The 15,916-nt window shown below is 42.3% G+C and overlaps 1 protein-coding gene across 50 annotated transcripts in view; it reads right to left on the bottom strand.

Annotated features, from left to right (window-relative positions):
- The window catches only part of SORBS1 (sorbin and SH3 domain containing 1), a 160,970-nt gene that overhangs the window by 69,011 nt on the left and 76,043 nt on the right, over positions 1 to 15,916 (bottom strand). For 11 of the 50 annotated variants that reach the window (XM_033515623.1, XM_033515634.1, XM_033515630.1 and 8 more), the window contains exon 1: positions 4,181 to 4,313. The exons of 2 other annotated variants lie outside the window; for them this stretch is intronic. In XM_033515623.1, the coding sequence (XP_033371514.1) occupies positions 4,181 to 4,212 (32 nt within the window). In that variant the 5' untranslated portion in view covers positions 4,213 to 4,313. Of the gene's footprint in view, positions 1 to 4,180; positions 4,319 to 11,857; positions 11,965 to 15,916 lie in introns of those variants that run through there. 37 more of the 50 variants (XM_033515643.1, XM_033515632.1, XM_033515625.1 and 34 more) reach the window with 16 other exon arrangements.

The following is a 15,916-nucleotide window of genomic DNA, read 5'->3' as shown; positions in this document are numbered from 1 at the left end:
AGGAACTTGCTGGAAAACACATCTCCTGTGCACTTCTCACCTCGCATCACATAAAACGTGACAAGAGAAAAAACAACTTAGAATAGAGCAGGCAGTTCAGGATAACCCAGGCAATCAGTTCTCTCTTCAACTATCATTATTCTTTTAATCTGGAATACTGAAATACATTGTCTGTCATTTTTATTTTATGGGTCAAAGAACATCCTGTCATTCTTTCAGAAGACATTATGCTCCTAAGAATAAAAGTTATGAAAAGACTATGAGTAAGCAAGCAGTGCACATAGAATAATCACATCAATTCTGTATAAGACAACAGCTTCCACACACTCTTCAGCAAGTGTTAAGACAGCAGAGAGAGAGCACTGAAAGCTCATTAAATGAAACAAATGGCATCATTACACACCAGCTTGGATAAGGTGTTCTTATAAATAATTGAACTTACAGCTGTTACAATAAATAAACACAGCACATTTCAAATGCAATACTGCTTCCTTTTTTTCTTTAAAAAAGAAAGTGTGTGTCTGCTGCCTTCCAAATTGGCAAATTTAAGTTATCTGGGGCATAGGTGCCAGTTTCTGTGCAATATACAAGGAATGTGCCTCTCTTAATAATAAAAGTTAAATAGGAAATGTAAACTAGGAGATACAGCTTTAAGAAGTCAGAGATGCTTTTGAACTAAGTCATCATACAGTCATCAACTTCAGAGTAAACAGTTTACTGCAACCTGAGTTAACTCAGTTCAAGGTCACCACTTGTAGAACAGGGGCAGAAAAGAATCTCCTGGGTCACCCAGCCTACTCCCCTGCTATTGCAGGCAACTGTGTCATACAACCCTGTGCAAGAACACTTCACATTCCAGCTTAAAACTGCTAAAGTTTCCCACCTCCACTGCTCTTCCTGGAAGCCTGCTCCAGAACACATTCCTCTTAAGGCATGAGTGCCATTTCTCATTTGTGACCTAAATTAAATTCATGAGCAGCTACAGCTAAATTGTTTTGCACCAACACAATTTTTCTGTTTAAGGAGGTCTTCCTCCTTGTACTCACCCCTATCCATGCATTTTTAGAAAGCAATTGCACCTCTGAGTCTTCCTTTTGCAAGCCTGTAAACAAGCATTCCCAAAGAAATTGGCTGGCATGCTGTCACCCATCTCATTAAAATCTGGCAAATAGTGAAAGACTTTAAAAGGTTGGCAGGCCAAAGTCTAAACTCCACTTAACATCACAAAGTCAGCAAGCAAAGCCTACAGCCAACATGCCCAACAGCTGAGCAGCAAGGTTGAAAGGTAAAACATCTCTTTTTGTACATTCTAACTCCGACCTGTACACTAAAATGAATTCCATGATTAGTGCTAGTTCAGATAGTCATTTGATGTCTATAGGAACCTCCCTGCAAAGAAATAGACTGGAAAAAATTCATACTAGCCACTAAACCTTCATTAAACAACACTGACTTATACTTGCAAGACTGAAGGATGAAAGGTGGCTCCTGCTTGAGCCATCAACCTCCTGCTCTGCTGCAGACTCAGGGCTTGAAAAGCAGCCATCCACAAGGTTGACTGGCTCACAGCAGACTCGACATGTGGTTTACCACCGGGTCCCTCTGGAAAAGTAACTGCTCACATCCCTGCCTCACAGTCAAAAACATTTATTCTCCTGACAACAGACTCTAAATACATTGTAACTGGGCTTTGACTTCCTCCTGAGTCTGTCACGACTGTCCTCTGTCTTCAGTATTTGATGGCTGAGATATGGTGACAGTAGCCCTGGCCCATGTATCATGGGTGTCAGCTGAAGAAACAAACGCCTTTCTGCCACACCCATACGCCCAAGCACAGGAACATTTTGAAACTTCAGAAAGAAAAACAAAATTTTCCAGGATATTTAAAATAAAATCTCATCTCCATCTTAACAGAAGACACAAAAACATAGCACTTGACAGCAGCAGCAGTTGAGATTTCTCTTCAGATTTATCTGCAATATGTATGATCACATCTCAGATGGAAGCACTTTACAAACAAGCTGATGCACATCCTATAAAAGGGAGTTCACTGGGCACAGCTCTCAGGCTGCCAGTTCCAGGGAAAGCTGTAAACCACTTAACAGCATACCACAGCCTGGGACTGTTCAGGACACTTAACTGAGATTCACACAGGAACTGGGGCAAGGAGCACACAACTACTGAAATTGGAATTTATTTACAGGTAAAGGGTAATTCGTTCCATGACACCCGATTTACCTTTGTTGCAAAAGGAAAACCTTTCAACCTGCAATGAACGCACCTATCCAAGAGCATGCTGGTTTTATACTTCAGCTGAAAGAAATGGAGGATTCATTGAGTTCAAGCTGTTGTGAGACTATTTGTCAGAGCTGTGCAGCTGGGGTGCTCTGGGTACTGCACCTAACTCTCTGTAGACCTCTGATATGGGGCCACTTGTGCCTCAGCAGAACAATTGCTGTAAATAAATAGACCCAAATTCCAGAAGCCCTAATTATGTATAACAATGAATCCATTCAGCTGACTGCAGGATTGAGGGACACAAACACTGCATTGCATTTACTACAGTGAATGGCATTCTATAAATACAAATCAATTAGATCATCTAAACAACGTCCAGCAGCTTCGCTTGCATGATTTTGTGTAACAAAGACTACAAAGGCTGTCTTCACCTCTATCACACACACTCAGACAGAAAAGTAGTAAATAAGAGGAAGTTGCATTAAGCAGAAATACTAATTAGAGAATGACTAGTGTCTCAAAGTTCAAATCCAGTTTACAAACATTTCACAAAACTTAGGGTAGACAGAAGACTCTGATGCACCTTTGACATATAAACCAGATGCTTCAGATACTTCAAAGTTATAGACCACCTTATACCATTCCAGACACCTCCTGCAATTCCCAGTTGTGTAAGGCAGAGGAATTGTGCAGGCCTGAATGAGCGCTCACTGCGGCAATCACACCAAATGTTAATTCTTAATTACAACCTCTTCTAGCATTAGCTGTTCTGAAGCTCTGTACAAACACTCACTAAGCAACAGCTAATACTTTTCAAGACATATAGGCAATAGTTTTGTTTTATACCAAGACAGAAGATTTGGGCCCCTGTCCTATGCAACATCCAAAACTAGCTGATCTGGCATAGTGTAACAGGGCCTTACAGGTATCACTCACAGGTTGCTTTTTATTGTTTCAAAATAAGAAAAATCAGTTTGAGAGTTGGTCTCATTTACACACAACTGCAACAACCTCCAGAGAACCACACAGAGCTAAGTCTAACCAAAGCACTCAGGGAGCCAGGCATACAATACTGCCAACATTGTCTCTGACAAACCTAGTTGGAACCAGGCTGAAATCAGACAGGGTCATTTTCTTTAGTCTTTTCCAACCTGGAAGCACTGCTATGCTAGTAAAATTGCCAAGGGACTAATTCATCCGCCTGGATATCAGACATAAAATGGTCACAGCAAAACTTAGAAGGCTGGCCACTGTCACACTTCCAAAGCCAGACAAACTTGTGCCTGCCAGGGAATTCAGTCTGGAGCACTGGTTTGCTAGTCCTGATGGACTGTGCTGTCTCTAGAGTCACCTACATGCTAGAAGGAAGGACACAGTGACTACTCCTCTAGTCACTGCTGAAAGCACTCACAGAAAACCAAACTGATGGGTGAAGCAACAGTCTGACATTCCAAGTGTTTCCAGAAATAGCAGAAAGTTACATTCCAGAAGCCAGTCTTTCTCTTCCCTCTGACTCCTCCAGCCTCAGGTGACAAATTCATACATTGCTGAGAATTCCACATCCATTCTCTTCAGTTTCCTCTTAGTAACTGCCTCAGAATCTGCATTCAGAAACTCCTTTCAATCTCTCCTTCCCATAAAAATAATTAGGAGAAAGATCCAGTCACTAGGGTAAGGAGGCAAGGACATGCCCATTTCCCTTAATGAGAATACAAACCTATGTAATGACTACTTTGAAACTGCCTCTTTTCAGTGAGCAACTGGAAATAACTATCCAAATGAAAACAGCATTCTGAAAATCAGTGTGCACTGCCCACCAGAACTACCCACTCAGGGTATATTAGCATATGCCAAAATCAAATAAAGTCCTGGGTGCTCAGGTCACAGCAGGTCTAGCAGAGGTAGATGTGACTGTGACTAAAAACCATACTGGTGTCCTTACCTCGAATCAGGCTTTTCAGTCAATGGAGCCATTTTCTTAGTCTCTTGATTTCACTCCATGAGAGGCACGAAAGAGTTAAGAAAACCTTTCACTGTATCACCCAGCCACTTGGCTGCTGAAGTGTAAGAAATTTGTGGAAGCATCTCTCTTTCTCTCTGGCACCCTTAAATACTTTGCTCCTCCTACTGCTGTGCTTTAATTAGCCAGCTGGTTCTTAGTCACCCCATCCTGTCACTAGGCTTGCTCACCAACAGCCACCCCCACCCAGCCTGCCTTTCACTCCCCTGCCACTGTCATCACGAAGGACACTGTCTCTTCCTGCAGCTCTGGAGCTGGGGAAGGGAAAGAGAAAAAGGTTGGAGGTGACACTCCAGGGTAGCATTGGCAAGGAATGCACTTGAGAAGTGACAGAAAGACATTGAAGGGATGTTAAATTACAGGGAAAATACTTGAAAAAGCACTTTTTTTTTGTTAAATCAGGCAGCATCCACTTGTCAAGGAAGGAAAATTTTCATTAGCACTGGACATGGCAGATCCTATTTCAATGGCTAGGAGCTGGAGGGGCAGCTAAAGTTTCTTCTCTTGGCAGTTGAGATTTCTAGCATGAATACCTGACATGATACAAGGGGAAACTAACTGTTTGTATGGCTATTATGTATTATATGCCCACTCCATGAGCGTTTTAACAGGTATCAAAGAGGTTTCTGAGCCATCAGCTATACTAGGGTCTCCCTAGAGTGGAATGTCCCCACCACATTGCAGCTTGGCAACCTAAAACTTGCCCTGGAGTGGAGGTGATGCCAGATTTTAGGAGAGCAAGGATATACTCAAATCCCCAGGCCTGGGCAGCCGTTGGTGAGGAAGGCGAACTGCAGCACAGAATCACCCTTCCCTCCACAGCCAATGTCTACAACACAAACAACTGGGACAAAGACTTCCCCACCTCAGACCTTGGAGGCTGGCTCATCCAAGACCAAGTGGTAATTTAATAGTGGAAGTAATTTGAAGGAGGTCCCTAAGCCTCTTGACTATCCTTTATCACCAGCACTGGCTTTCCTGACTGACACTCCACTGTGTCTCTATTTGCAGCCTGTGTCTGGATTTTGGTTCCTCAAATACACACGTACGGGCATTGATCTGCTGCCAAACTTACAGACTGATAAAATGTACTGAAAATTATTGCAAGATGAGTGTCTCATTCAAATGAGACCTAGAAAGCAACACAGATGGCAAGAGTTGCTGATTGCAGAAGGGCATAGAGCAAAGTTGACTTTGTAGGTCAAAGCTTACACTTGATTATTTCAGTAAAATGTTAGCAAAGGACATAGAACAAAGGTCTCCAAGTACCAACACATATAACCCCATACTGATGCTCTGTCAAATGTTGACTCAGGTTCAGTCTGCAACACAACCTCGCCCTTTTCCTCCCCAATACATCCTTTAGCATCTCAATACTTACCTCCCACCAAACGAAGCATTTCATTGTAAACCAAAATAGTCACAACCCTGACTTGGTACATTGGCTAAGAAGCCAAAAAGAGCTGGGAAATGTTGCTCTATTTTACTTAAGACCAATCCCAAACCTCAGTGTGAACATGGCACTGGTAGTTCTAATTAGGTTAAAAAAAGGGCTCTGGAACCCACATTTACTACCACATCCCAAAGATTAATGTTGGGAAGCTTGTACCTGAGCTTTTGATTTCATCTACCACAGCAGATACCAGACACTATTAGCAAAACTCATGCCCGGATCTAGGTTTAGATTCTAGTCTCTTTGCATTTGAGGGGTGTTTGGTTTGGGTGGAGGAGGAAGAGCGTTATTTCAGACATATCAACAGTCAGAATAAAGGGTGATGGCAAACAATATATGAATGTTTTGAGTTGTCAGATCCTATTCTCTTTAAAACAAAAGCAAACCAATCAACCAAACAAAAAAACCTAACCCCATGTGCTCTCAAAAACAAACCAGAAAAGCCAACAAAAACCCCTACATTGTCCAAAGTAATCTGTGCAGTCATCACCAGCTCAAATTATTTGAAACATACTTATTTACACAACATGAAACACAGTTTACACAGTATGCAACAGGAGACACCCCTCACAACCCAAAGACCTCCTTGATCTCTTTCAATTCTTTTGTGGAGCCTGGACCACCTGAGAGCAGGTCAGTTGAAAGCCCTATTTGCTGTGTAGCAGGGGGTTATAAACAAGCCCCTGATAGTTTGTCTTCAGGTAACAAAAACTAATTAATTAAAAAAAATATAGTGTAAAAATTTTTTAAAAAAAATATAGTGTAAAAATAACAGCTAGTGAATGAAAGCACGGCACCTAGGGAGAGGCAAAGTGAGGGAAGATCCAGAAGTTGGCTCATGTCCAAAATTAGGAAGGTCAGGTCAAGATGAGGTTTGAAACATTCCCAGTCTTTGCAGAAACCAGCTCAGAGGGCCTTCAAAGAGCTTGGCAAGGAGGGAGGAGTTTCTGTTACAGACCACCACTTGAATGAAAAACAGAATTTTCACAGAATTCCACTTGGGTGAAGAGCAGCAAGCTTTGCCTGGCTGCAGGGCCACAGAGCTTGGCTGTTTCTAATGTCAACCTTGAGTGCAGAATTAAAAGCTTTATGAAATGTTGATGTTTTACCGTCAACCCACTGTACAACTGTACTGTGCACTACAATTTTCCTGGCATCTGCTGCTGCACAATCTCTGCTGTGTTTTTCCCCATAATACCATGTCTTTGTGAAAGGTAACTTCATCATGGTGGCTGAAGAAAATAGCAAAAAGGAACAAATTAATTTTCTCAACAAAGGAAGTCTTTGGCATAACAGAGGCAGATGCTGATTCTAGGATATTCTAAATGCCTGCTCTAGCAGCTACTGGACAAACCTGCTTTTCACCAGAGCGAGTAATTTTACCAATTATAAGCTACCCTGGAAAGTTTTGTTGCACAATGCATACAGGTTTTTTTATTTTGATAAATATCACAGAGCTATACTAGTTCTTTTAGGCCACCCCAATATGCTATGGGACTGGGCTTTCCAGCTACCAGAAGAAGGTGGAAGTGCTGCGACGTGCAGTTTAGAAAAGGAGGTACTTTTGATAGATCTGGGAAATGCTAAACAAAAGTGATTGAAGTTACTTCATCCTGCAGATGGAGGAGGAAGGCAAGCAAACTTACATCATGCTAGTGCTTTTAGTTCAGTTCCAAGGTTTGAATTGCAAAACAAAACTCAGCCAAAATAACACGTTGCTGCCAGAGTTCCACCCAGTACCATCAATGAGCACAAACTCATTCACCCAGCATCCTCGCCCTGCTTTGTTACAAAACAGCCACCCAGGTTCTGGTTAGGATAGTATTACAGCACCCTCCCTGCTATGAAGGGTGAGCCCTACCTTGCCCCAAAGCTCCCAACTCGCAGATCCCCTTGACCTGAGCCTGAATTCTACAGCTCAATCCTGCCCAGCTGAAGTCCAAGCATAGCCAGCATCACCACAGAAGGAATATACTGTTATCAGCAGCCCCTACAATCTGCCAGGCTGCTCCTTCCAACTGCACAAGGACTCATGAAGCACTTCCAGCTGAGTCTGCATGGCATGAGGGGTTCAGACTGTTACCAGAGAATGAGCAAAATTCTTTGCAAAGATGTACACAGGTCTTTTAAGGGCTCTAGATAGGAACTTAATCCACCAGTAGGAGCAAGTCTTCGTGACAGAAGGGCCAGAAAGAGTTCCTTTAAACAACAAGGTACGTATTAATCCAGTGAAAGCACATAACCTGCTAAGCATAGAAAGAGAAGAGCAGAGAACACAAGACAAAATGCTAAAACATTTTCTCAAATGGCTGAGAAAAGCAAATGTGGAATTTGTCTTCCTTGCTGAAGATTGAAGAACTGCCCTAAGTGTCCCTTTTGACTGCTGAAAATGAGGGCTGTACTGGAGACCGGTGATCCCTCATTTAAAACAGAATGAAATACCACCTGGTAGGATCACATTTTACCTGAACTCAGGATCTACAGCATGTAAGGAAACTTCAGTGAGAGGCATGGCATCTGCTGCTGTTGTCTGGAGTCTGCTGACTGCAGAACTCCATGGGAGCTGGACAGACTGTCTTACACCAGCACAAGCTGGGAGTGATCAGCTGTTTAGCAGGCACATGAGTAGCACTTTTTCCCCAGCTCCTACTGATCTGCTGACCTATTTTAACTCCCATGCATAAAAGCATAACCTTGCTCCTCTAGCTAGAACAGTTGCTGACCCTGGTCCAAGCAATTTTGTGGAATTTGGGACCTGCTAACTGCAATGCTACAGGGGAAAAACTTGGGGCTCAGCTATGTTCACTCAAAGGAAAGTCCTAAGGAATGAATGGCAGTCACAGAATGTGACTGACAAAGTGTGCAGCCTCACCTACACATAAGCATCTCCAGCCCTTTGTACCCTGTGCTCTCAGGCAAAATGAAAGCAATACTTGCATGCTGGGGTTTGTGGCATATGTGCCAAACTGGGGTGTGGGACATAAGGGTTATACTCAATGATCACTGGATTGTTTGTGGCAGGAGAACCCAGGCTTGAGTTCCTCCACCACAAAAGGACAAAGGCACTTCATAAGTTTAGCTAAAGGCCAGAGCTTTGTTTACTGATCCAACCAACACCTCAGTCAATGGAAAGTACTGCTGACAGTGAAGGTAACAGAATACATCCCAGTCAATATTAAAAGCTTCTGTAAAGGCACCAGCTGTTTACCACTGCTCTTAACCTTTGTGGTGCTGTAGAGCTTAAATTAGCCTTAAGGTAGTGCCAGGGCAAAAATCACCTCCTAAATTATCAGCTTCCTTCTGTATTTTTGCAAAATTCTCTAGTTTTTCTTTAGACCAAAATACTCAGATATTAGCATAATCTCTGTGCAAGCATCTGAGTTTACTTCCAGTGACAGTGATTTGCTAAGTTGCTGAGAGTAAAAAACAAGATATATGAGTTCAGTAAAGAAAGGAACTTTTAGAAGCAGAAAAGAAAATTCAAATTGCACTTTCTCTCCATCTCAGTATTTTCTTGCAATGTTGTTTCCTGAACCTTAAGTGCTAAGGACAAATGAATATCAAATCAGGCTACCCACAGCTGATCTTCTGTTCTCCAGGAACAGAACTACAGAGCCAAAAGAAGCAACATGCCTTCCAGCAGACAAGCCTGGGCATTCATGGAAACTAAGTCCCAGCAGTTCTGTCCAATGTATTTGCTATGTGTGTCATTAATAAGCAAAAATCCAGCCCAAAACACCAGGCTGAGGAGAAATTGGATTCTAATTTGGCCAGCTGGCTAGAATTATTAACCAGTTACATTTATAACTATGAAAGCTAATGAGAGAGTAATCATATTTCACAGTTCACAGCTGAAAGTCATTTCCTTTAGGAGTTAATGATGGTTTAAATTACCTCTTCTTTTTGATTTCTCTCCCATAAACTATGGCTGTCACAGAGTTTTGAAGGCCTTACTTTAAATCTTTCTTCAAAGTGCAACACTTTGCTACAGGTGTATTGAGAGGAAAAGTGCTTGAACCTCTCCAAGGGCAAAAAAGAAAAGCTGATCTTCCTTCATCCCCCTGCTCCCAACTACACAAACTCTTCCTGTCACTGCAAAGAAACAGCAACTGGATGACTAAGTAATGATAATGACTGCTGCTCAGTGCACTGCTGGGCTCTGATTAGATTCTTCTTGGCCTCTAACCAGGTTTAAAAAAAAAAACCCCGAGAAACAAAACCCCAAAGAAAACACATAGGCCATTTCGAAAAGGCAGGACTGATCCTAATAGGATCAGCACAGTGCTCAGTTAAGATGCTCCAGGGTCATTGTCTCTGTCCAGAAAGACCAGATCCTTCACTTCAGTGACTTGGAATGAAATAAACAAAGACATTGCCCATCAGGCCATGAGCTGCTCCCACAGCCCTTTGCATCAAAAGTTCCATAGCACAAAAAACACAGCTAAACAGGCCTTGGGGAACACCCACCTCTGGAAACCCGGGGGTGTTGAAATTTTCACATCCTAAACTAACTGTCCTGTGCCAAACAGGCAGGAGCTATGAATGTATGAGCAGATTGGGAAGACATTAAGGAAAACGTTTGAAACACACTGTCCCTTCCAGAATCTCTGCCTCATCAACGCTCCATCTGTTCCCAAAAATTCAATGGAAAAAATGAAAATTCCATTTTCCTGATTTCTTTAAACTCACTCTTACTGTTACTTCTCTGGTTTCTGGCACAGTGCTGCATCGTTTAAACCTCTATTACAGTCTCTGATGGGCAGAGCCAGTGTGGAGGTGGTGTGACCAACCAGCTGGAACCAAAATCACATTCTGGGAAACACCTTCTTCTAGAAGACATTCTGCTATGACCCAAGGGAAAGAAGACTTCTTACACCTTACAGCAGCTTGTCTGAATAACATTCAGCATTCACCCAAATCAACAAATTCCAGAACTGAATAAGGCAGCAGCTATTGACCAGCAGACTCTGGGAAATCTGGCTGTCAGTAAGAGAACCTTTAACTCTTTAGCAACTCTCTAACAGTTCTGTGTACACTAAGGGCACTTCTTCTCAGTTACTGAGCCTTGGACCTACTGTAGCATTTTCCACACTTTTCCCTCACCTATGACAACAAAAGATTCAGTCAATTTATACCACTGTGGTTTCACAGATTAACTTCATTTCCAGGTGCACTGGGTAGTTTTTTTCCTTCCCCTGGGTAGATATTTTCCTTCCCCTTCTGTGAATTTGGTCCATCTTGACAGGCCTGGAGCTGTTTTGCATTGCAGATCAATGCCTACTGCATTGATGTAGTAGGCATTTTTCTCTCATATGAAAAAGGTAATGCAAAAAGGGCCATTTAGGGCTCCACCTAAGCTGGAACAGGGGCAAAAGAATAAGTTGTTCTCCTTCAGACTCCTATATGAGCTATTCAGGCCCTGGTACTCAATGCTATGAAGTCCCTGAAGAACAATGCTATGTCTTGATGTCACACAACAGCCAGTAGGGCTGAGCAGGTTTCACGAATAAGGAAGAAGGAAATGCAGATGTCATCTCTTGGCTGATGACACAGGTCAGCCATAGCACAAGCATGAGGCACAGGGACTCCCAGGCATGTCTCTGAGAATCAAGGCTTCTTGGAGATGGTCTTTTTCCAGATCAATGCCTGATTGCATATTTCTGCCTGGAAGAGAACCAAGTATCACATTCTCTTCCCTCTAAAGCAGTCAAACTGAGAGGAGGGAGCTTCCATCCCTTCTGCAGCCAAAGGACAGGCTCATATTCAGGCCGGGTGTAAAACAGTCCATTGTGCCAGTTCAACAGTGGCGTCAATGTGGTTTTGCTTATAAGGCACTAGTAGGAGAATGACATAAAATTTGGCTTGATACATCCCAAAAGTTTCTCCAGCTTCCTATCCAACAGCTTGAACTTTAATTCCTTAGAGAGAAGAAATTAATAAAAGACATCACCATCAGCTAACAACAGCCTCTGCATGTTCAGCATACAAGAGGCTGATGCAGCCTCACTGGAATGTTTGTGTATCCCCAAAGGAGATAGACATAAGCAACTCTTGAGAATCATAATGTCAGTATGGATGTGACTCTGGCATAAAGACAAACATCAGGTAAATAAAGAAGTAGCCAAAAAGAATTTCAGGCTACTCACACCAGACAGCTGGATGAACTTTCAGGCCCAATTTAGGACAGGATCTTCTGATGACAACTTGTACTCTGTCTTCTCTTCACATGCAACTGCTACATAACAGCTCATACCTACAAAAGTCAGAGAAAGAAATTGCTTTGGTACAGCCCTCTCTGTAGATGTGTTGGACAGCAGGACTAATGACACTAATAAGCATGAAGTCACTTATAGAAATAATGCTATTTTAGATGAAACAATTACCTCTGCTTACCATGTAGGAAGTATAGCATAGTTAGTATAAACATCAGTCTGCCCAGATCTGCATCCTAGCATCCTCTGTGTGAGAACCAATATTCACGGTTGTCTCCAGGGAAGGCAGAAACCACATCCGTTTTCCTGCCTTTCTGTTAGAGATTCCCCCTCAAGCAGCAAGGAAAGCTGAATAGCACAAATATTCATGACTCCTTACAACCTACAGTCTGTTTGCCAATGTAAATCACTGTTGATTTCAGCTTCATTTAGTATAATAGTGTGCAAAATGCAAAAAGAAGTAAATGCACATCTATGCTGCTATCCCTGATGTGTGAATAGGCTCATCTGATATAGAGCCTGGGTGGAGAACTAGAGGTAACAACATCCATGAAAAGTAACTCCCCACTGCCAGGAATAAAGAAGGAAGGGTAGGTAGTAAATGTATTTTAAGAAACATATACATTAGGTTGTCTTCAGACAAATTCCTTAGGATACACAGCTAGACAGACAAAGAGGCAGAGTTCACACAGAAAAATTGTGGTTTTTTGCATGCACTGATAGTTACTAAATGAAATTATTTAACCCCAGTCCAATATTAAGTCTAAATGGAAAGACCTGACATAGATTTGATAGATGGCTGTGCACCTTTATTGTTTCACTCAATAACATTAACAGCAGTCTGCTGGCCTTTGCAAACTGCCTTTGCAGTTTGGCTTATTCACTAAGTATTGACACCCCTCATTTTTAATCATGTCATTTATCAGGCTGAATTAGTCAGCCAGTCACCCTGAGCTCCTGCTGTACTGAGTGGAGAGAGTGATTCTTCCAGAAGGCAGTGCAACTTTTCTCTGCACTGTCTTCTTCATACTTCTCTGTATTCAAGAACTTTGAGAAGAGATTGAATAGACCAGCTAGCAAAGTTTGATACCTGTGCTGGATGACTGAACAAATCCTCATGTGTTTTATTCAAGCTCTGAGGGGAGTGAAGTCACGTTTCTTTCAACAAGCAGGACCAGGACCTCCAAGGGCCTTGTACAACCAGCCTGTCAGCCAGTAAGCCTCACCAGTTAGATATTCTCATGGCAGTGCACATGGGGCAAAAACACACATAGAGAAAGCAGGTGATGCCCAGAGATAGAAGAACACTCATAAGGATTATCAAGGACCTTGCATAGGAGTCATCTCAGACCATGTTTACAGAGCCCCAATAATGTGATGTTTTCACAAGCCTAAAGACTTCTTTTGAGACCCACGAAGATCCCAAGCAATGATCCTAGAAGAACCAGGATAGTTTTTCAATAAAACTAAAATAGTCCTAAGAAAATACAAGCTCAAACAAATTAGAGTTTTCTGTTGAGGATGGTCTAATAGCTTCTCCATTTCCAAAAATCAGAAAGGGATCAGTTAAAGGACACACATTTGAAAGGCCATTTGCTAGTACTGGAAAGAAAATTTCCAATAAAGATGTTCAGAGTATGCACCAAGAGAGAGTTAATATTCCAGTGGCAAGGTCAAGCCCTGGTTTTCCTGCAACACAAGAAGCTGCCCTGCTGGCATTGGCTGCAGTTTGTTTGCTTTCTCAACCTGCCTTGTCCTTGTGAGTTGGCAAAGGCTGAAGTTGGCCAGAGTCCCAACTACCAAAAGCTGCCCAAAGCATAGAACTGTTATCACAAGGACTAAGAGCAAGACTGAGAGGGGGAGGAGAGAGTAAATGGCACAAAACCCAACCGATAGAAACTTCTCTGGTGCTGAAAATTGTTACAAGTAAGGCTCTAACCTGGCACATAGCCGGGGAGCTCAGCAAGACAAGAGAGTACAGAGGAAGGTTTTGACTGGTCTGTGCCCCAGTCTAGAAGTAACACTGAAATGTTAAAACTTTCCCCTTGGAAATATGCTCCAGTTTAGCTCCTGGAGGACCATGAGAAGCTATTTTTGCTGAAAAATCTATGCAGGACTTACAGAAAGATTCAGTTTAGACAAACTTGATACCCACTGCTGTTGGAGTACTTCACTTTCTGTCAGTGACAGTAAAATTAGGGAGCTGAGAGTGTCAGAGTGAAAAGACACCATACTGAGAAGTTTTCAACATGTTTTAATTCTAATTCTCTTAGTAGTCAGCTGCATGCTGACTTTATCTGTTCTTAAGAGTTTGATTTCCACCATAAAAGAAAAGTCTGATGAAAGAGTTTCTAATAATACAAAAGGTACTTGGATACTGCCTGCACAAGAAGCCAGCAAATGGCACCAAGGGTAACTGAGCTGCTCAGTGAGCTACAAAAAGCAACTTCCACACAGAAACTTTGAATGAATGCAGCAGGTGAGTAAATTAAGGAAATGGAGAGAAAACAAGAAAAAAACCACAAAACCAAACCAACCCAAAATCTCACCACACTGCTGATAAAGAGATTTCCTTGAAGAGTTTAGAGTTTTCCTAATTCCTTTTTTCCCTCCCCCTTAATTATTATAACTAAGGGTTTCCCTAACTCTAGACACATCTTGAGTTTAAAACAAATAAATCACTGTGGCTTAGAGCAAACTTCAGATTGTGTGGCTCTGATGCATTGAGCAACAGCCTCAGTCTGTGTTGGTACACAAACCTGGTATAAGAAGCTTTTCAGAATGACACGGGAAAGAAATAGCAGGAACACTATGGAGATGAGACTGAAGTACAAAAGTAACAAGGTCTACAGTGTTACAGATGTTTCTGGAGGCTGTTTTATTCCATGCTAAGGACTGATACACTGACAAAACTATGATAGTGCAGAATCAAGCTCTCTTGCTTCTTCTCGCTTTTTCAGCCTCTTTTAAGAGTTGGACAAAGGCCACACTCCAACCACATCTCTATGGAGGAAGGAATGCTGCCAAAGGCAAAAAGGAGAGGTGAGAAACAGGAGGAAATTTCTTGTTGCAGACACTGGCCAGGCATGATCCAGCAGGGCAAGTCTATGAATACACTTATGAGCCCTGACAAGGACACCTAGTCCCAGCTAACCCACTGTAGATACAAACATCAGCTCAGCATGCTGCTATTCTTGCAGTAATTTTCCACACTTCATAGTCTGAGCTCACACACAACCAAGCAGACAGCACAGCTTCCAGTACCCCCTTAGGCAGCAATGGAAAACACTCTCCAAGTGATCTCACACCTGAACACAACAGGAGGGCACACACACACAGCCTCCAGCTCAAGAACTAGAGGTGCCAAGCAAAAGAAACATAGGAATCTCACATTGTTTTCAAGGTAAAAAGAGAAAGGGCCTGACCCTGCTTGATTTCATCATGCTGTTTATACAGCGCCCTATGCTTTGTGCAGTGAGCTGCAAAATCAAAGCAAATACAATGGCAATGAAAATATAATCAAACACATCAGTGTGGGACCAGCTTTGCAATGGAAAAGCAAGGAGCTGGAAACTAAGATCAACAAACAATACTCAGATCTAAAGGCCATTTAGAAAACAACAAATTCAAGTAGCTCTGTAAGACTACTAGGATAAAAATATTATATTTTGCCATTGTCTACATAAGAACAGGCAGCCCCTTTTCAAGGAATTTAAATGGACAAGACACATGAGGGAGGAAAAAGACGCATGGATGAGGAGTGATTTGACCTGATCACACCAAAATCAGTGCCAGGAACAAACTGTGACTCCAGCTTTCCTAGCACAATGCTCTTTTCATGGTCTATACTGCCTCTAAGGCTGAAAATTGACACCCACCTTTTGAAAGCATTTTCACTGAAAACTGCTTGTCACTATCCCACCTGCTGGAGCTTACAACTCCCTGCAGTGCTTGAGCAGAGGTGTCCAAGTGAGCACTTTATAATCCACAGAA

Source organism: Parus major, chromosome 6 (genome assembly GCF_001522545.3).
Source record: "Parus major isolate Abel chromosome 6, Parus_major1.1, whole genome shotgun sequence".
In the NCBI taxonomy this organism is placed as follows: domain Eukaryota; kingdom Metazoa; phylum Chordata; class Aves; order Passeriformes; family Paridae; genus Parus; species Parus major.
This window is presented reverse-complemented; position numbering and strand designations above follow the sequence as displayed.